Source organism: Zingiber officinale, chromosome 6A (genome assembly GCF_018446385.1).
Source record: "Zingiber officinale cultivar Zhangliang chromosome 6A, Zo_v1.1, whole genome shotgun sequence".
NCBI lineage: Eukaryota > Viridiplantae > Streptophyta > Magnoliopsida > Zingiberales > Zingiberaceae > Zingiber > Zingiber officinale.
Genome location: NC_055997.1, coordinates 125764348 through 125785644, shown reverse-complemented (window position 1 = coordinate 125785644; position 21297 = coordinate 125764348). Strand labels below are relative to the sequence as shown.

The 21297-nt window shown below is 35.0% G+C and overlaps 2 protein-coding genes across 5 annotated transcripts; both read right to left on the bottom strand.

The window, feature by feature from the left end:
• Positions 1 to 308: 308 nt before the first annotated feature.
• On the bottom strand, positions 309 to 15256 carry LOC121997938 (histone-lysine N-methyltransferase ASHR1-like). Of its 4 annotated transcripts, none has more exons than XM_042552615.1 (14): positions 15048 to 15255; positions 14703 to 14848; positions 13143 to 13277; positions 3381 to 3435; positions 3157 to 3275; positions 2752 to 2840; positions 2574 to 2655; positions 2357 to 2455; positions 2106 to 2196; positions 1883 to 2002; positions 1626 to 1732; positions 1418 to 1487; positions 981 to 1044; positions 309 to 763 (listed from the first exon to the last, which is right to left on the bottom strand). In XM_042552615.1, the coding sequence occupies exons 1-14, from the start codon at positions 15145 to 15147 to the stop codon at positions 604 to 606; spliced, it is 1437 nt and encodes a 478-aa protein (XP_042408549.1). In that variant the 5' UTR covers positions 15148 to 15255; the 3' UTR covers positions 309 to 603. The 4 variants fall into 4 exon arrangements, 3 of the variants coding, with proteins under 3 accessions (XP_042408549.1, XP_042408551.1, XP_042408550.1); XR_006116401.1 differs by having other exon boundaries at positions 685 to 763; positions 1442 to 1487; positions 15048 to 15256; XM_042552617.1 differs by having other exon boundaries at positions 620 to 1044; positions 1442 to 1487; positions 15048 to 15256.
• Positions 15257 to 19215: 3959 nt separating this feature from the next.
• LOC121997937 (zyxin-like) lies at positions 19216 to 20560 on the bottom strand. The gene has a single exon (XM_042552614.1). The coding sequence runs from the start codon at positions 20296 to 20298 to the stop codon at positions 19462 to 19464; it is 837 nt and encodes a 278-aa protein (XP_042408548.1). The 5' UTR covers positions 20299 to 20560; the 3' UTR covers positions 19216 to 19461.
• Between the last annotated feature and the right edge of the window lie 737 nt (positions 20561 to 21297).

Genomic DNA, 21297 nt, shown 5'->3' with positions numbered 1-21297 from the left:
CACATCATCTTCCAGATAGGTTAGTGTGTGGGGAAAGGGAGGGAGGATTAGACCTCTGTGCTCAACTATACGAACCTATTGGGACCAATCTAGGGGTAGCCTATTAATACTCAGCATGGCGAAAGTATAAATATGACAACACTTGGGATGGCAATGGGAGTGAAAGTATAAATATGGACATTTAATAGAATCATGAGAAAAGCAAAGTATCCGGCAGCTGAATAAACAACTCTAAACTCATATCTAATACCCCAAATCTTCAACATAGCAAACTTTACAAGAACCAAAGGGAGATTCTGTCAAAAAGATACCATAAGATTGCATTATCATTGATCTGCACCCCATTTCAAAACATACCAAAAGTCTCACTCTGTTGTTAGTTCTGTGATAAGGCAACAATCAGACACAATACGACAGAATAAAGTTTGTGACTGTAATTTGGCAATACATTTTGAAATGCACCAAACCCTCTATATCAAAATTGCATTTGCCAAACCAAACAAAAGCAAAACTGCCAGGCAGGATTTCAAACAAGTCCTTGCCTTAGTTGGTATCTTCCTGGTCCAGACATAGTAGTGGATCTCACTCCAGGAGTTTGTTGCCTCAATCACTGACAGAATGTTTGTGTGAAGCTTCAGCACGGGCTTCCTCTAGCTTGTTTAGTAGCTCTTTCATGAACGGTGTTCTAGTCCCATGAGTAATTCTTAGTATCTCTATTGCTTTGATGAATGATTTAATAGAATCTTCTGTGAGTTCTACCAGCCTGAAAAGACCCTTGTCAGATAAACAATAAACTCAAGTACAAGAATAAAACTTGGCATATTTAGTGCACAAAAGAATTCCTACAGATGTAACCTCAAGGATGTCTCAACCATCTTATATTTCAATGCACAATTCACTAGAAGCTAAGAGCATTGCAATAATGATGTCATTCAGAGCATTTCATGGTGAAGATGAAAAAAAAAAATATAGCCTTTTACCACTCAAGCTTCCCACGAATATAAAATTCTAGGCCAATCATGGGATGAATAGCTGGATAGATTCCTGCAGGGCACAATTTAATATAATGTCATTCAAAACAATCCACCAATGTTTATATATATGCATTATATCAATTAGATGTTTACTATAGTAGATTTTAGTGGCGAAGAGGGTTTTTAATTGGACCACAAGAATTAAAATTAGAAGGAATTATTCTTTCTAGTTCTAAGTTTGTGGTCTTGGCCAAAACCAACTTTCTTTAAGAATAATTTATATTTATCATGTCTCAAGCATGCATAATTCTAAGTACCATTGCAAGTATATCGAAGCAAGGCCATGAGGGAAGTTACAACATAAATATCATCAACAAGACAAGTGAAAAAAAAAAATGTTGCTATTTTATAGGCAATTTTTAAAAAAAGATAAAACTTTGTACTTTCATAAATTGGAATTGTCATACAGCAATATGCTAGGGCATCTTTCCAATCTTTTAATTCCATCAAAACCTGTAAATGAAACAGATATGGATTATGAATGTTCATTCAAATAGGCAAGCATCGCTTGATATAAATGTGGAGGCAGTGGGCATGAAAGGTAAATTAAAAAATGCATTCTATGATACATTGCTACAATAGTAGTCAGACCTTCAGAAGATTTTCACGGGTTCGCAGCAAATTGAGAGAATAGGGATGACAGAGTTTAAGTTGCAACTGCTCAACAATCTTGTAGACATTTTTTGCTTCAGAAATATCTAATTTTGTTAAGATTTTTTATATTTATCATAATGAAGAATTATGGCAAAGTGCTAGCAATTATAATATGATATTTAACAACGCCAAGCAACTGACTCTGGATTAAAGACAGATCACGCATTGCAAGCAAGCAACCAAAAACAGGATACAACCAGAGGACATCAAAGATGATGTTTTCCCTTCGAGAAGTGAAATTTCACTAGAAATTTTTTCTATATCTTGCATATCCCTGAAGATACCACACTTCTGACATGTGAAAGACTGGTTATCTGTATGGAATGCCAAAGTGAATGATGTAGTAATCCAAACTAGTGAATGTGGATAAAACAGACTTATGATCAACAGATATAGAGTTAGCAGAGTCTGGCATACCTGAAGCAAGAATGAGGAAACCATTACACTGATTGTCCCTACACCTGAAACCTTCGAGAATGGCAGTTTCCTCAAGCTCCTCATGTAAGTTCTTGATAAAATAGTTATAAGATCAGGTGTAGTCAATATAATTAACCATTCCAGATATGAAAATACAAAACTACATTGCTTCACAGAAAGTGACTACTTATTCATAATTCAAAACAGAGGGAAAGTAACTATGGAACATATAATTGCCAGAAAGAAAATACCTTGGTACAACGAGCACATGTGCAAGTAAAAAAATATTGCTTCAGATCTTTCTTCCTAGTAGCGGTAGTTGCTGCAGTTTCTATGTAACTAATCAAGATCTGTTAAACAAAAACACAATAGAAGAAATTTCACATATTAATGCCATGTCTCACTGCTGGCAACATAGATGGATAATAGAATGAAAAAGTTTGCTAAAGTATAGGTGGATATATATACCTCAGTACCTTTAGTTATAGGCTCTGTAGCACGTACAAAACCCATCCGATATTCAAACATCAAAATAGAATTAGGGACACAACTGAAAAGATAATGACATGGCAGAAGGTTAGTTCACTAAATACAGAAAAGTATATCACTAAGCAGATGTGTAGAAAAACATAGCTAGGTAGACAACCTGTGGTTAATCATTGAAATTACAGGATACAAACCAGTTCCCAAGGGCCTAAGTTCATCGTCACAGATTGTATGAGCATTGCATGAGAGCTGCATCATGTAAATCAGATCATTAGCACACTACATTATCTTACATTTTTAAAGATAAACACTCAAAAGATAAAGCTGATGAAAAAACAAAATCAGAGATCCAAGATTATTGCAAATTGGACAAATACAAGTAATGCATTTTTTTAAAATTGTGTTTACCTTATAAAAATTATGTCATAGAGGACAAAACCAGTTCCTCTATGATTAGTTGGACTTCGCCCGACTAATCATAAAGGTAGACGGCCTTAGTAGTAAATTTAGTTGATCATATTCAATGACAGCATTATGATTGATGGCAGCAATAAATTGTGTTTACCTTAGAAAAATTATGTGTAATCTCCTTTAAATCAACATCCAGGGAAGGAAGTACCAACTTGATGAGGTTCGCCATTTGTGCGTAAAGCACAAGTTGCTCCTCATTGATGTTAGAGATATCTTGGTTCATGCACTTTATTAATTAAACACTCACCAAGGGAATATTACACGACAGAAAAAAGATAGGGATAATTGAATATTGAATAACTGAATATGTCAGGATACGAGACTCCAAAGTTGCCACCAAGTTGTAGCTATCCATTGCAGTTGTTGGAATCACCTAAGCATAAGAATAGATAGTTGAACAGTCTTAATCAAAATATATCAATTAACCAACAACCATATTCATACATTATCTACTACAATAGAAGTTGGACGTCCATCTCCTAAGTCCCAACAGAAAACGTAATTCTAACAAGCAAATATAACCATGATTAAAAACAAGATTAAATGAAATTCATTGTCACTCAAAATAATTCTTAAATTTCATCATTTAAAATGGTGGTTGTGCTATTCCATCTAGGCCAATTGTCACAAATGACAATTTGTAATTGAGATTTGTATAAGTCCCTAGAAGAAAAATCTAAGCATGAAGGTACTAGCCAATAATGTTTAAGAGGAGGGCATGAAAGATATAAGCATCAACAAGATAGTGCATTCTGAATCTTTTATCATGACTACTCTTAGTTCTGTGAATATGATGGCCATGTTGCTGGCCAACTTGAATGAAACCTTCTCTCTATTTGCAAGGCAAAATGAAGGCCTTTCAGATGCTAACAACAAAGGTTTTAGAAGTGTCCACCAAGACTGCATAGCAACTGCACTTGCAATTGTAAGGAAAATATATATATTTGGTTCATTTGAACTGATTGAGAGAATTAAGTGTTCTCTGAAAAATGGTTGATGTTCCGAACTTGAAGGTCATTTGAGATGAGTACAGGATCATCCCTTCATCAGAAGGACATCATTAACCTTGTCATTTTCAGGATTTAGAAGTGTTTGGTTCAGTAAAAGTTCTTAGTTTCTTGAAAATAATTAGCATTTTTTTTTAAATTGATCAACTTGCACATAGAAAATTTCCAGTTTTATTTTTCTCACAAAAAGTTCGAGAGATAATTTTTTTTGTTGAGGGATAATTTGATATAAATTTTCACATTTTCAGTAAACTATTTTCTAGAATTTGAGAACAAAGCTGAAAAAAAAATAATAATAATAAAATTTTCCTAAACCAAACCCAACCAGTTTCCTTTACCAACAAAAACAACAATTTGGTAACACTTTCCGGATGAAGAATTGCAGTTATTACTTATGGAGAAGCATAAGAACCTCTAAAGCATTTAAATTTGCTGCAGGAACATAAAGTTGTTCGCCAAGAAAAATTCAATAAAAAACTACAATTTATACAAGCAAAAAAAAAACTATAAACAACATGCCCATTTCTGAAACAGCTGCAGTTTTCAAATGTGTAACATACAACAACCATAACAACAACAACCAAGCCTTATCCCACTAGGTAAAGTCAGCTATATGGATTTTTTTACGCCATTGAACTTTATCTCCTACTATATCATCATCTATACTTAAATAAATTTTATCTTATTTTATTTTATTGTTGATAACCAAGTCTTGTTTGATCTTCCTCTTCCTCGTTTGATATATGTGTCATAGTTTCACATTGTCTAGAGCATTTATTGGTTATCTAAGCACATGCCCGTACCATCTAAAACGTGTCTCTCGGAATTTTCCCTCAATAGATGCAACTCCGACTTTCTCTCTAATACTCTCATTTCTTATTTTGTCCATTCTTGTATGTTCATACATCCACCTTAACATTCTCTCTACAACTCTCATCTTTTGCTTATGTGCTCAAGTCATAATCCAACATTCAGCTCCATATAACATAGCAGGTCTAACTGTGATTTTGTAGAATTTTCCTTTAAGTTTTAAAGGTGTTAAATCATCCTACTTGTATTCTATGTAAAACATCTCTCTCAATCCCTTCATCATTTTACAAAAATACTCCTAAATATCTAAAGCTCTTGGTTCCGGACAACTCGTCATCTTCTATCTTAACAATTGTCTCATTATGTCTAATATTGCTAAACTTAAATTCTATATATTCTATCATTATTCTACTAAGTCTAAAACCTTTCCCTTATAGTGTTTCTCGCCAACATTCTAGTTTAGCATTTACTCCTTTACGTGTTTCATCTACCAAAACTATAAGTAACCCGGGTTGGTTTTGATGTGATCAACCGAGTCGAGTTAAGTACTATTGTGTTGGATCCTTGTGTCTAAGTATGCAGGAACTTAGGAGCACAAAAATCGAGCGGAAGACGTATCGGACGAGAAGGATGGCACGAGAAGGGAGTCGACGGGCTTGATGCATCCGAGGGACGAGAAGCTATAGAAGAGTACACCGATGGACGAGAAGGCCGCGCAGTGCATTCGAGGGACGAAAAGACGAGGAGGAAGTCTACTCGAGGAGAAGATCAAATTGGGTTCGGGTGAGCTCAATTTCAACCAGCCAGAGCATCACCCACGAGGACAACAAAGGCAAGGGTTGAAAGGCCCTCTTGGAGGCGCATCCATAAGAGTCGGAGGTGCCTCAAGGAGGCTTGGAGGCGCCTCCAAGGAAGGCACCTTAGGCACGCTAGAGACGTCCTCACGCCTCCAGATTCAACAAACGACCGTTACAGTGACCGTTGTACGGCCATTGGAGTTTGGATAGATGTTTATCCATTTGGAGACGCCCTGGACCTCCTTGGAGGCACCTCCTACCAATGGTAATTGATCCCTGGAGGCTATAAAAAGTCCCCTGGAGCTAGGAATTAATGAACAACTTCGTTAATCAATTCTTAGTTATTTTCTGAGCTTTTCAAAGAGTGTAAGAGGCTTCTCCGCCTACATCAAAGGAAATTTTTCTAGTACTTTTATTTGCCTTGGATTAACAACCACGTAGGTTGTAACCAAGTAATTTCTAGTGTCTCTTACTTATTTCTTTAAGTTGTTTTTCATATTATGTTTATTACTTGTGCTTAATTAATTAACTGTCCTTTGCAAAAGTTCCAAGCAAGAAATTCTCTAACTTTCCTTGGAGGCTATTCACCCCCTCTAGTCGACCTAACACGGACTTACAAGCGGTATCAGAATCCAACCGCCTCAGAAGGACTAACCACCAACTAAAATAACAAGATGATCATATCTAACATCTACCCACCAGAATTCGAATGGGAATTCGCATTTTGGAAACGACGAATGAAGGTATTCTTCAAAACTGATTTTAATATTTATTAACAATTAAATATAGTTTTGAAGCACCCAAGGACCAGAATGGAGAAGAACTCAAAGAACACAGCTGGATTGAAAAATAGCACGATGAATTTGAGGTGAATGGTAAGGCCGAGTTCCATCTTCTGAATGTGCTACCTGCTCAAGAACTTGAAAGAATCGGCACCTACGAATCTGACAAAGAACTTTGGGAAAAGTTCTTGGAACTCCACGAAGGACCAGGAGAAGTTGAATCCGACTCTTCGATGGACACCGATTTGTTTTCAGAAGAATCCGAGATCAAGGAGATTGCCGAAACAGTACTTACAGCCGAATACCTACCTGATGACAACAAAAGCTCATCCGAGGAAAGGGGAGTTTCGTCAGAAGACAACAATAAAGAGGGGGAATCCAGTTTCAGATCAGATATGGTAATTGAGGTATGTCTTTTACCTCCTGATCAGTTATATTCAGGTATTAAGTTAATGTATAAATCTTTGTGTAAACTTAGATCTAAGAATATTAAATTGAAAAAGGAAAATATGATTTTGAAAACGACCTTAGTTAAAGCATGCCCACTAGAAGAATTTGATCAAATTAAAAATGAAAATATAAAATTAAAAGAAAAAACAGAATGTCTTAAAATTGCTGCATGCTCATATTATGAAATTCCAAAATTCAGAAATTATAGTGGAGTTAATTGGTATCTTAGGAATCGTATGGGTCAAATTGCAAAATGAATAGAAAATATATCCCACAAAAATTTTTGATAAATCCATTAGGTAGGAATTTGTTTTGGGTTCCTAAATCATGTCTAGTTTAAATTAATTTTTAGCATACTTCAAATATAAATTTAGTTTAATTTTAATCTCATCAACTTTTTAATGAAGGTTTAGGTGACCAACTTAACTTACGTAATTTAATTAGGTCAAATGAGCATAGAAATTTTAATTTTTATCGTAGAATTCAAACTTCAGAAGTAAAACAAACTTTAAATGAGATGCACAATGGAAAAGCCGTTGGACCAGATGATATTCCGATAGAGGTATGGAAGTGCTTAGGGAAACAAGGTATTGAATGACTTACAAAATTATTTAACATGATATTGAAAACGAAAAGAATGCCTGATCAATGGAGGATAAGTACTCTAGTTCCCTTATATAAGAACAAGGGAAACATATAAAATTGTGCAAATTATAGGGGTATTAAACTAATGAGTCATACTATGAAACTTTGGGAAAAAGTTATAAAAAAAAGATTAAGGAAGGAGACCACAGTGACAGAAAATCAATTTGGGTTCATGCCTAGAAGGTCGACAATAGAAGCTATACATTTCCTTAGACAATTAATTGAAAAATATCGGGAGCAAAAATAAGATCTACACATGGTATTCATTGACTTAGAAAAAGCTTATGATAGAGTCCCAAGAGAAATTATATGGAGAATTTTATAAAAGAGAGGTGTTAGCGTAACATATATTGAACTAATTAAGGATATGTATGAGGATGTAACGACCAGAGTAAAGACTTAATTGAATCATTTCCAATAAAGATAGGGTTACATCAAGGATCACCCTAAGTCCCTATCTTTTACACTAATTATGGATGAACTCACTGCAACATTCAAGACAGATCCGTGGTGCATATTGTTTGCGAATGATATTATTTTGTAGATGAAACACGTGAAGGATTAAATGCTAAACTATAATTTTAGTTGGAAATATTAAAGGGAAAAATTTTAGGCTTAGTAGAATAAAGACATAATATATAAAATTAAGTTTAGCAATATTAGACGTAATGAGATAATTGTTAAAATAAGAGATGACGAGTTGCCCGAAACCGAGAGCTTTAAATATTTAAGATCATTTTTGCAAAACGATGGAGGGATCGAGAGAGATGTTTTACATAGAATTCAAGCAGGATGGTTGAAATGAAGTAGAACATCGTGTGTTTTATGTGACCGTAAAGTACCTCTTAAACTTAAAGGTAAGTTCTATAAAACCGCAGTTAGACCTGCTATGTTATATGGAGCTGAATGTTGGGCTATGACTCGAGCACATGAGCATAAGATGAGAGTTGCAGAGATGAGGATGTTAAGGTGGATGTGTGGACATACGAAGATGGACAAAATAAGGAATGAGAGCATTAGAAAGAAAGTCGGAGTTGCATCTATTGAGGACAAACTCCGAGAGATACATTTAAGATGGTACGGACATGTACTTAGACGACCAATAAATGCTCCAGTTAGGCGATGTGAAACCATGATAAACATGCATATCAAACGAGGAAGAGGACGACCAAAAAAGACTTGGTTAGCAACAATAAAACAAGATAAAATTTATTTAAATATAGATGATAATATAATAGGAGATAGGGCTCAATGGCGTAAAAGGATTCATACAGCCAACCCCACCTAGTGGGAAAAGGCTTGGTTGTTGTTGTTGTTGTTGTAAAATTTAATTATTTAATACACTTACTGTTAATAATTTGAGTTAAATTTTTTACTATACTATATGATAATTTGATCGAATAACAAAAAAAGGTTTGAAATTTTTTAATCTTCATATTAATTTTTATGAATTTTCTAGTGAAAATTGTATTTTTAAAATTAAAATTATTTTGAAAATTAATTTTTAAAAGAATTAACTTTCCAGTATAACATCACATAAACTTATCTGTTGATAGAAATTATTTCAAAATTATTTGACCGTTATATAAATTACTACGAATTTTTTCATCAAAAATACTATTTTAATAATTAAAAATTCTCAAACTTTTATTTTTGTAATTTAATTTTTCAGTGGATAAACATCATATCTAATATGCTCAAAAAATTAACAAGATTTTTCGAAATCTAAAACTATTTTTAAACATTAAATTTTCAAAAATATACATTTCTGTCTCAAAATAGTTATTTTGATAATAAAAAAAATAATTTTTTTCATGAAAATTTTTGTACTAATCTGAAAACTTATCTTTGACATAGACAAAAATTTTCAATATTTTTCAAAAATTTAAAGTAATTTTTGAATTAATTTTGTGAAATCTGAAACTTAATTCTTAAAACTTAATTTCTCTACGAATTAATTTCGGTGAAAAATATAAAAACCTTGAGACATTTATATAGGACCCCTAGCAAAAATTTTATATTTTTTTCTTATGTTTCCCTTATTATTTTTTTTATGTGATCAAAGGAGAAAAATAACTAGATGTTAAGTTTAGGGGAAGATTTTATTGCATTTAATACTTGCAAATAAATGACATGTCTATTTAGTTGTAATTTTAATTGTCAATTAATTATTACTTGTTTGTTTATCCCTAACTTAACTCGGGTTGATGCATAACAAAAATGAGAAGATTGTAAGTACCCCGAGTTGATTTTGATATGATCAACTGAGTTAAGTTAGGTCCTGTTGTTTTTTATCCTTGTGTCTAAGTGTGCAGAAATTTAGAAGCACAAGAAGTTGAGCAGAAAATGCAGCGGACAAAAAGGATGACACGGAAAGGGAATCGACAGGTTCGGTGCATCCGAGGGACGAGAAGTTGCGGAAGAGCTCACGCAGCGTATCCGAGTGACGAGAAACCGGGGAGGAAGCTTGTTCGAGAAGATGGTTGAAATTGGATTCAAATGAATTCAATTTCGGATAGCAGGAATATCACCCACGTGGGGAGCAAAGGAGAGGGTTGAAAGACCCTCTTGGAGGCGACTTCATAAGGGCCAAAGGCGCCTCCCTTGGAGGCACCCTGGCACCTCCCATGGAGGTGCTTCAAAGAGGCTTGGAGGCACCTCCAAGGAAGGCTCCTCAAGCACACTGGAGGCGCCCTCACACCTCTAGATTGGACAAACAACTGTTACAATGACCGTGTACGACCATTGGAGTTTGGATGGATGTTTATCCATTTGGAGGTGCCCTAGACCTCCTTGGAGGAGCTTTCCACCAACGATAATTGATCCAGGAGGCTATAAAAGCCCCCTGGAGCTAGGAATTAATAAACAACTTTGGTAATCAATTCCTAGCTATTTTCTAAGTTTTTCAAAGAGTATAAAAAGTTTCTCCACCTACAACAAAGGAGATTTTTCTAGTTCTTTCATTTGATTTGGATTAACAACCACTTAGGTTGTAACCAAGTAATTTCTGGTGTCTCTTACTTATTTCTTTAAGTTGTTTTTCATATTATGTTTATTACTCATGCTTAATTAATTAATTGTCTTTGCTAAAATTCAAAGCAAGAGAAATTCTCTAACTTTCCTTACAGGCTATTCAACCCCCCCCCCCCCCCTCCTCTAACCGACTTAACGCGGACCTATAAAAATAATATCTACAAACAACATGCACCACGGTACTGTGTCTTGAATATATGCAGTGAGTTCGTCCATAAATACTTAATTAGTGTAAAAAGATAAAAACTTAGAACTGATCCTTGATGTAACCCTATCTTTATTGGAAATGTTTCAATTACTTCGCCTGAAGTTTTTACTTTAGTCGTTACATTCTCGTACATGTTCTTAATTAGTTAGATATATGTTACGCTAATACCTATTTTTTCTAAAATTCTCTATATAATTTCTCTTGAGACTCTATTATAAGTTTTTTCTAAGTCAATGAATACCATGTGTAGATTTTATTTTTGCTCCTAATATTTTTCAATTAATTGTCAAAGAAGATGTATAGTTTCTATTGTCTACCTTCCAGGCCTGAGCCCAAATTGATTTTCAGTCACCGTGGTCTCCTTAATCTTTTTTCTATTACTTTTTCCCAAAGTTTCATAGTATGACTCATTAATTTAAAAGTCCTATAGTTTGCACAATTTTGTACGTCTCCCTTGTTCTTATATAAGGGAATTAGAGTACTTATCTTTCATTGATCAAGTTTTTTTTTTCGTTTTCAATATCATGTTAAATAATTTTGTAAGTCATTGATCTACTTAAATTACCTAAATTAAATTGGTCACCTAAACCTTCATTAAAAAGTTAAAGAAAATACCTCTTCCACCGCTCTTTTATTTCTCCATCGTTTACTAGTATCCTATAACATTCATCTTTAATATATTTTATTTGGATAAGATCTCTTGTCTTCTTTTCTCTCACTTTAGTTATTCTATAAATGTCTCTTTTCCATGCTTTTGTATCTAATTTTTGATATAATCATTCAAAAATTTCAATTTTTACTTCATTCACTACTATATTAGCTTCTTTCTTAGCTATTATATATTTTTTTAAGTTTTCCTCGTACAAATATATAATTCCTTATAAGCTATTCATTTTTCCTTCACTTTCTCTTATACTTTCTCATTCCACTACTAAGATTCCTTACTTAGTAGTGCATGCCCCTTTAACTCACCGAGTATACTCGTAGCTAGTATTTTCAATTTTGATACCATCTTATCACATATCACATTAGAATCATCGTATGTTTCACCTAATGCTTGTACTCCTACCTTCTTCTTAAATATATTTTCCTTCCCATACTTTAACTTCCACCACTTAATTCTAGGAGTCGTATATATTTTCTTTGTATTGATACTGTGTTTGAGGCGTATATCCAACACTACTAACCTATGTTGGATAGTTACGCTGTCTCCAGGGATGACCTTGCAATATTTATAAATCTTTCTATCGTTCTTCCTAACCACAAGAAAGTTAATTTCCAATTTATTATTCCCACTTTTGAACGTGACTAAGTGTTTTTTTTTAAAAAAAAACGTATTAGTCAATATAAGGTCATATGCTATCGTAAAACCTAATATAGTTTTCCCTTCCTCAATTCTCGTTCCAAGCCTATAACCCCCATGTACCCTCTCATATTCCTCATTTTTCACTCCGACATGCCTAATTAGATCACCTCCTATTAAAATTATTTTATTTCGCGGAATGTTTTGTAATATTTCATCTAAGTCGTCCCAAAACCTTGATTTAGTAGCTTCATCTAATCCTACTTGCGGTGCATATATGCTAATTATGTTAATAGTTTCTTTCGCCACTGTTATCTTAAGGGCTATAATTCTATCATCTTTTCTAACTACTCCTACAACTTCACTATCTACAACAATACTCACTCTATTTCTTGCTTTACTCTTTCCTGTGTACCATAACTTAAAACATGACTTCTCTATCAGTCTTGCCTTCTCGCCGACCCATTTTGTCTTTTGTACACACAAAAATACTAATTCTTCTCATAATGATCATATCTACTACTTCTATTGATTTATCTGTGAAGGTTCCTATATTCCATGTTCCAAATGTTAAATTATTAGTTTTCCTATCATATTTATTCTTACTCAACCTATGGTATGAGAATTCTTACTTATTTAATACTACACCCAAGTTCTTATGGAGATGTAGCAGTCTTTGCCGATACGTTACAGTCGAACCCTGCAACGCAAACTCTTACATATTTAGCACTACACCCGAGTTCTGGAGATGTAACAGTACTTGCCGAGACGTTACAGTCGAACCCTACAACGCGTTCCTTCCATGGAAGGACCTAGCATTAACATAATAGTTTAATGGATCCATTCATTAAATATTTATCATAATTTTAACACTGGCTGGCAACCTAACGCAACCCTCCTCCTTTATCCGAGCTTGAGACCGGCCATGACTGGTTCGTCACGGGTAGAGTTTTTCAAATGTGTAACATATTGTAGGAAAATAAGTAATTGAGATTAATTCAACCTACCAGCTAAAAAAAGGCATAGAAGGTAAGAATGAACCAACCTGTTCATTTTGCAGTTGCTTCTTTAATATAAGTCTAACCATTAGACGTACAGTAGATGTAAGCAGCTTTCTTCTGTCATCTCTAAGGGAAGCAAGAGCTTTACATTCTAGTTGATGTAACTTCCATTCTGATCTCTGAGAATGTAAAACGCAGAAAATATAATAGATTAGCATACATATTGGACCACTATGGTTATAGCAACTGAGATTTACTATAATTATTTATTGGCAAATCATCTTATTAAACAATCACCTTAAGTAGCATGGTTAGCGTTGGAAGTCGCCAATGCAATGAACAAAGAAAACCAATAGTTTTAATCATCATAAGACTCACCTAACTTTCTTGTTTTCTCAACAGCATTCAAGCAATTTTCGGTTTAGACCAGAAAAGGTAACTTGATATATGCAACCATAGGTAGTTTTGGGAAAACACAAACCATGAACTCGGTTCACATGAACCAAAAAGGAAACATCAAGCACAAAAGAGGAAGGAGGGATGTAGTAGCTTGTGTTGTCCACAACCATGACTAGAGCTCATGGACAGAGACAATGCCAAAATCAAGGCAGAAAGCAGGGCATCAAAGGAGAATTGGGAAGGAGAGCTCACTTCAAGGACTGCATGATAGGAGATGAAGAAACTCACAACAAGACGTCTAGACACAACAAAGGAGAAGCTGAAGCAGACTCATGACCAGACTCACCCAAAAAGTGGAATAAGAGATGCTGAAAAACTATGTTGATTATCAGCTAGGAGCGTAGACAAATAGACCAAGTCTTTTCCTACCACTGCCTGGAGAAGCCAACAACAATTAACACTGCCTGAAGCATGGAAGAGCGGCATGGCTACTAGAACAAGTCTGGAGAAGGGTGGAGCTGATGACTGGGGAAGATGTAGGTGGCAAGACTAAGACACGCATTGCAGAGGTAGTGAGACAATCATGATAGAAAAAACAAGGTGGAGGATGAATTAGTGGGATGAAATGATGAATCAAGTACCAAGAACAAGATGAAGAAAGTCATGTCTTCCTTTTAGTTAACTCTATGACATAATATATAGCTAGTATATTCAGATCTCTTAATCAACTCTAATTAGACCAATATTGTATATGAGTTTCATTTTTAGAAACTGATCTTAGAAAATCTTCATTTATCCTTCAGACATCTTCATAACTCTCAAATTTTGTTAAACTACTTAGTTAACCACATTATGGCTTGATCTCTCAAAACTTTACCAAACTTCAATCAGAATATCACCAGATCTTATACTTTCGTTATACACGCTAGGATGACTTTAAAATGTTCTAGTTCTGCCAATCTCCATATGTACTGATAGTCAAGGTCAGTATTTCAAGAATCTATATGAACATATACACAACAAAGTCTATCTACTTGGCTAGCTAATGCAGAGAGTCCGTAATATCATGCATGAGATTGAATAGAGCATTCAGTACCTACAACTACATTGACATGGTTCCCAAAAAATTCGTACAGAAAGCGAAAAAAAGGACCTAAAAGTCAAGTCCGTGTTGAAACCAATCAGTATTGCAATCCGAAAAATACCTGACAAGTATTTCCACAATACCATGCAACCTTACAGGCCGAGCATTTTCTTAGGTTGTTGGAGGTAAAACATCCGTCACAGATCGAACTAGTATAAACTTTGTTTGGCGCAGAGGCATAGGGTTCTTGAAAAATGATCACATCACCTGGAGGATAATCCATCAATTAGATTGTAAAACCTTACTTTCGCATAACTGGTACAAAAGAACCAAAATTCAAATTGGGCAGAGGCTTTTCGTCAAGAATTTGTCGATCAAATGGGCGACCGAGACTCAAGGGTCCAGTTTAATGTTAAATGGAGATAATTGATAAGGAAGAAAGAACGGAATCAGGACGGGGACACACCAGGAACGAAATCGCGGGTGGTAACCAAGCCCCGGCCTTTGCCGGGGATCGACGCCAACGCCAAGCCACGAGATTCAAGCGCACGCTGCAAGTTTTCCATCCAACCGAAGCGCGCACTCCGCTTCGCTCTACGCTTCTTTAGTGCGGAAAATACACTTTCTAAGAGTCACTTCCAAAGTTTAGGGTTATTAGGGTACTTCAACCGACTCCCTTTCTTCTATACATATGAGAACTATTACGTTAAGCTTTCAGTCATGCTTAGTAAAATCATTCATGTATGTCCTACCGGACAAGTTTTTTAAATTTTTTTATTATTATTATCGTGTGTATATAAGGGACCGTAGGCGACATCCTATATGGGTACTTGACACAACTTTGAGTAAAATTTTCACATATGCAATAGTTTTTCTCATTTTTCTTTTAAATTAAAATAAAAACTTTTCACCTTTAATTGTATACAACAAGTGTGATACCAATTTTTGCTTTTTTTTAAAAAGCCCAACTTTAGCACTTATTTTTAAAAATCAGAACTAAAGTGTACTGCTATTTTAAAAAAAATCAATATCATCTTGATGTTAATTTTTAGGTATTGTTAGTCTTTAAAAATAAGAGTGGTGGCTGATGTATTTAAGCTGTGATATTTATTAATAGTTGTTGCATGTAATTAAATGAGAGAGAAGAGAAAATTTTATTTTTAATTTAATAGGAAAGAGAAGAAAGTTATTATATATAGATGACAGAGATTAAAAATTTTTACTCAAAATCACGTTAGATGCCTATATAGGATGTTGTCCACAATCACTCGTATAAAGGTATGCAAGATAACATTTTTGTATATATATATATATATATATATACAAGAATGTTACCCTACACACCTTTAGGCGGGCGACGATAGGCGACATCCAATATGAGTTATCTGATATAGTCAAAATTTATTTTAAAAAAAAAAAAATCTCTCTCTCACTACATATAACAATCGTTCTCTTTTTCCTCTTAAATTAAAATAAAATTATTTCTTTTCTCTTCTTTGATTGCATGCAACAAGTACTATAATGTTGATTTTTAGAAATCAATGCCACGACTTAATTACACCAGCCATCGATACATGTTATCTATAATATAAATTAAATGAGCAACTGTATTGATATATATATATATATATATATATATATATATATATATATATATATATATATATATATATATATGTGGCTTAAACTTTTTAATTGAGTTATAATGTTGAGTTAAAAAAAATTAAAAATGAAAAAAAAATTTAAACGTATACAAGATATATAGTAATATGTTTACAGGGTATAATAATATATTTAAAATTTATATTCAAAAAATATTAATTTTTAAAAATAAAAAAAACATATCTTAATTTTTAATTTTTTTAAATATAATTTTTTTAACTTAGTACCCCTAGAGTTTAGACTTTCCAATTAGATTATAGTGTTCAAGTTAAATTTTTTTAAAATTTTATTTTTAACATTCAATTGAGTTGTAGTATTTAGTTAAAAGAAAATTTTTTAAAAAAAAATTGGACGTTTATTGAGTATGGTAATGTATTTATGGAATATAGTAATATATTTATAATTTATATTTAAAATATTGATTTTTAAAAATTAAAAAATAAAAGAAAACACGTTGAAATCCTGTGCGCACAGTCCCTACTGTACAATGCGCGGATATCAGACCCGTGTTATTTTTCTTTTTTTAAGGATTATAAGACCCGTGTTACTTTTTGTTTTAAGGATTTAGGGTAGTATTTAGGAAATAAAAAATTTTAAAAAATAACATAGGTAAAAAATAAAAAAATTTGGATACTATATTAGCAGTTATAATTATAATTACTACTGTTATTATAGCAACTAATCCATAATTACTACATATTGTTTATATTATAACAATTACTGCAGCTGTAATTGTTATAGCAACTAGATCCATACTCACTACATATTGACCTTTAATATTATTGCAACTACTGTTTACTGTCATCAAATTTGTAATTGCACATGAGAGTTTATGATTTTATAAGGTCGAGTTGATGTTGATTTAGTAAAAGCAAGTTAAAAGTCCAGTACAGAATGAGTTTATACTATGTTATGTTAAGAGAGCGCGCAACCGTACAAGGTTGCAGAATGAGTTTATACTATGTTAAGAGAACGCGCAACGGGCAGAATTTTTTGGATCACTTTTTAGAATTTAGAGGATGTGTCACTCATATTTACGGTCGGATCTTGACCGTGATCCGGTCACAAATAGTTGCGATTCTTTCCTGGGTTCATCGTTCCCACCGGATTATAGTTTTTGTTCGGAGCGGGCGGCTGGAGACCGTCCGGAAGATATCCTCGCTCGGCGCTCAGTACCCTGGCCACTTATCCACCACCGGAGACCTTCATGCGGCCTCCGGCTGCTCGCTCTAAACAAAAACTATAACCTGGTGGGGACGATGAACCCAAGAAGGGATCACAACCATTTACGGTCGTATCGCGACCACGATCCGACTGCAAATATGACTAGCACATCCACTGGACCAAAAAAAAGTAGTCCAAGAGATCTGTGCTCCCATGCAAGGTTATGTTGCTCGCGTTGAACGCACAGAGCTCCCTGTGGGCGCGCATGGTCGTTACATAAGGTGGCGCTAGGCGGCCACGTAGAGCCCCCGAGCCTATGAGCACGAGAAAAATAAAATAATGAGGGTGTGTTTGATTGAGAGTTATCCTTAATAATCTTAATTATTCATTTAAAATTATCAACAAAAACTCTGTTTAGTTTAGGTAATTAATGATTTTCGAGTAATTTTCCATACCCGACACATTAACAAAAGGAACATGCAACCCGAAATCGAAAAACCTCATGAAACTGAGATTTTTCTTAATTCCGAGATTAATGAATTTTTTTACCAAAAATATTCTTCCATAAAAGAAAAATGTAAAAAAATAATAAATGTAAAAACATAAAAAACCATTAAAAAATAAAAAAATATTTAAAACGGAATATAAAAACATAAAAAAATAAAAAAACATAAAAAATTAAAAAAACAAAAATGTAAAAAATTAAAAAAAACATTAAAAATATAAAATATAAAAAAAATTAAAAATAGAAAAATACATAAAAAATTAAAGAAAAATGTGAAAAAAAATTAAAAATTTTTTTAAAAAATGTAGAATTTAAATAATAATAATAATAATAATATTATTATTATGTATAGTTGATTTTTTAATAAGGATAATACAGTAAAAATATTAAATTAGATTTTTATTAAAATCTTCCAACATTGCATTATCTAAATTGAACTAAAAATATTTAATTATATTTTATTCTTATAACTTTAATTAAATAATTATTTAATAATCAAAATTATATACATCATAATTTGAACTAAAGTTATACATCAAACTAAACTACCAATATCCACGATGAATTTTTTAAAATTTTGTCTGTCCAGTATTTTGTAATAAATAAAACAGCGGATAACATGAGTCATCCAAAAAAATTCACGAAATAAACGTTGAAAAATTGTCCAACAGACCAACTTTCCCTAATTTTTATTTCCGTAACAGTAGTTTAAAGATACGACAAAGGATCGTACAAAACATCTCAGGAACTAAAAAGTTTGAAGCATAATAATCTATTTGACAAATCCAAAAGCTTGTTAAATTGATTGTTTAGCAACTCCATCGTCCTCCCCCTTCCTAGCACTCGCCCTGCGCCATGGCAGTGGGTCACCAGCCACTACAAAATCTAGATTCTACATCAACTACACACTGAATTGGCCGTGCTGGCCGTTCCAATCCAATCTCCATTGATGCCGACACGCCTTTGGGCGATGCAATCAAGGAAACATATTGATGTGGCAGTGGAGCTCCATGGGCGTTAGAGGAGGATCTTCATGGCATGTGACTTTGCACGGCTAATTATCACCTCTTTAATTAAAGCGGAATGATATGCCGGGCTTTATAGAGAAGTGGAGGGACTCCTATACCCCCAATAATTATTGCATGCTCGACGTACCATTCTCGATGCAGAGATCCGGAATCACAAGTTCCCTCGCCTTTTTACTGCAGCATCGCATGTGCAGATAGATGGATGATCATCCGCTTTGGTATATATGATTATACTTAATAATTTTCTACGTTTGAGTTCAAAAACGATCAAAGGATAGATAGGAACTGCTGTCAAGGATTTTGTTCATGGCATTACAAGGGAGATTTATATAAGGAAATACAAGCAGAGTAGCGATCGAAACAAGCAGAGATCATAATCTTGCTGATTACCAGTTGATTGTTAGTTGGTGGCAAAAGCATTCTTTTTCACTCGGTCGACGAGCTTTAGTTGATCGCCGTGACTTGTTGAGAGGGATTTTGTCCGGCGCTGCTCTGCATCTTCCTGGAGCCTCCTTGGTCGATTAATTGGCCTCGGATTTGCCATGTTTTTTCAGGGGTGGGGATTCAATGAGGCTGCCAAGGCCGCCTTCTTCCGTGGCGTAGTTCGAACTGTCTCCGACCAGACTCGTCGCGGATTGGAGCAGAGTTTGAGAGAGGAAATTTGCAGTTGGAGGGTCAAATTTAGGATTTTGACCATCAGAGATGGGATTTGAGCTACATGAAGAAGCAGCGGTGGCAATACCGTTTAGATTGGAAAGAGGAGCGGTTCTAAAGAAGGAAGAGGAAGGGAAAGGAGGTTTGGGAAGGTAAGTGGAGATGGAAGCGTCGCCGGCTTCGAAAAGATGGAGTCGAGGCCGGGAGAAGGACCCTGAAGGAGCAGCAGAAGTGGCGAATGGAGGAGTCGGGAATCCAGTGAACTGCTGCACCATGGCGCGGAAGTTGGAGGTGTCGGTGGCGAGGACAGTGGTGGGAGCTCGCCTCGAGGCCCTCGACCGCTTCTTGGACCCCCTGGGCACATCGGGTGCAGCGGACGGAGGAGGAGGAGCGGAAGCCGACGGCAGGGCAGCGGTGGAAGTGGAGTTGGTGGAGAAAGGAGGAGACGATTGGTGGATTGGCTTGGGCCACGGAGAGTCGAGGGGGAGAGAGTTATGCTCCGGCGGCGGGGGGAAAGGGAAGGAGAAAGGGAAAGAGGCGAGATAAGGGGAGAAAGAGTCGAAGACCGGAGGAGGACCCGGGGGCGAAGTTGCGGGTGGGTTTAAAAAGGAAGCCAAGGAGTCGCCGAGAGCGTCGTGATCGTTGTTGTCGCCGCCGCCGCCGCTGCTAGAGGACTGGAAGCTGCCGCTGTAGGACGACGCCATGCTCGATGAAAATCAATCTTGTAATTCTCTATCTCTCGATGTTTGCTCCGCTTTCTAAAACCTTCTGCAAAGGCTGGGAAAGGAAGAGAGGGAAGAAAAGTAGGCGATCGATGTGTTAAAAAGAGAGAGAGATACATAAAAGGTTGAGAGATAGAGCTCAGAGTTCCATTGGAAAGATGAAAGATCCAATTGGTCATTGATGTGGACCAATCAAGTCTACGGATTTGTAATTCATAGAGCTGCCAGTCATCGCGGAACGGGGTGGGATGTGATGCAAGGGAGGGAGGGAGGGAAGGAGTTGAAAGGTCAAGGGCACGGAGACAAAATTAAAGGCAATACGTCCTGTCCTAGTGATTAAGCTCAGAATAATTGATCCATCCATCCAATCCATCAATCAATCCATTCATTCTACAATTGCACTTAATTTTCCTACAACCCCCGCTAAGTTTTTTTAACCAAAAATAACTTTATTAAGGTGTGACTATAACTACATTTTATAGTCGCCAAAATATGATTATACCATTCACAATCATATGATTATACCGCATTAGTGACATAACAAGCAATTTAATCATTATATCCCATCATAAAAATGGAAGTTCTTCATTAAATTCATTTTTTTAATGTATTACTTTGAATAAATTACAGGATGGGTGACTACTATCATGAAGAGCCCTTCATTAAAACCTCAATGCTAAAAACAAGGTCGGATCTAGAAAAGAAAACCCTGAATTTCATGGACAACCTAAAGTCGCTCCCACAATGCCAACCTTTGCAAGCCAGAAAGCATAAAGTTGACATAAAAGATGCTCTCATTCAAAGTCGCAAGCACCAGTTCGATGCACCACTTGGACTTGCTCATCATGCTATACTTTGACCTAAATTTAGAATGGATCAAAATGCCTATCATAAATCAGTCCAAAAATTCTAACACATGGTTCATATGGGCAATGGGCTTTGCTACACAAATTAAGAATCTATATATATGTGATGTTAAAT

Coding starts and splice junctions, on each gene's coding strand:
- LOC121997938 (XM_042552615.1), bottom strand. CDS start 15,147: ATGGAAAACTTGCAGCGTGCGCTTGAATCTCGTGGCTTGGCGTTGGCG. Junction 2,456..2,573: donor CTATAACTAAAGGTACTGAG/GTATATATATCC, acceptor TTTGTTTAACAG/ATCTTGATTAGTTACATAGA. Junction 2,197..2,356: donor CATGTGCTCGTTGTACCAAG/GTATTTTCTTTC, acceptor TATTTTATCAAG/AACTTACATGAGGAGCTTGA.
- LOC121997937 (XM_042552614.1), bottom strand. CDS start 20,298: ATGGCGTCGTCCTACAGCGGCAGCTTCCAGTCCTCTAGCAGCGGCGGC.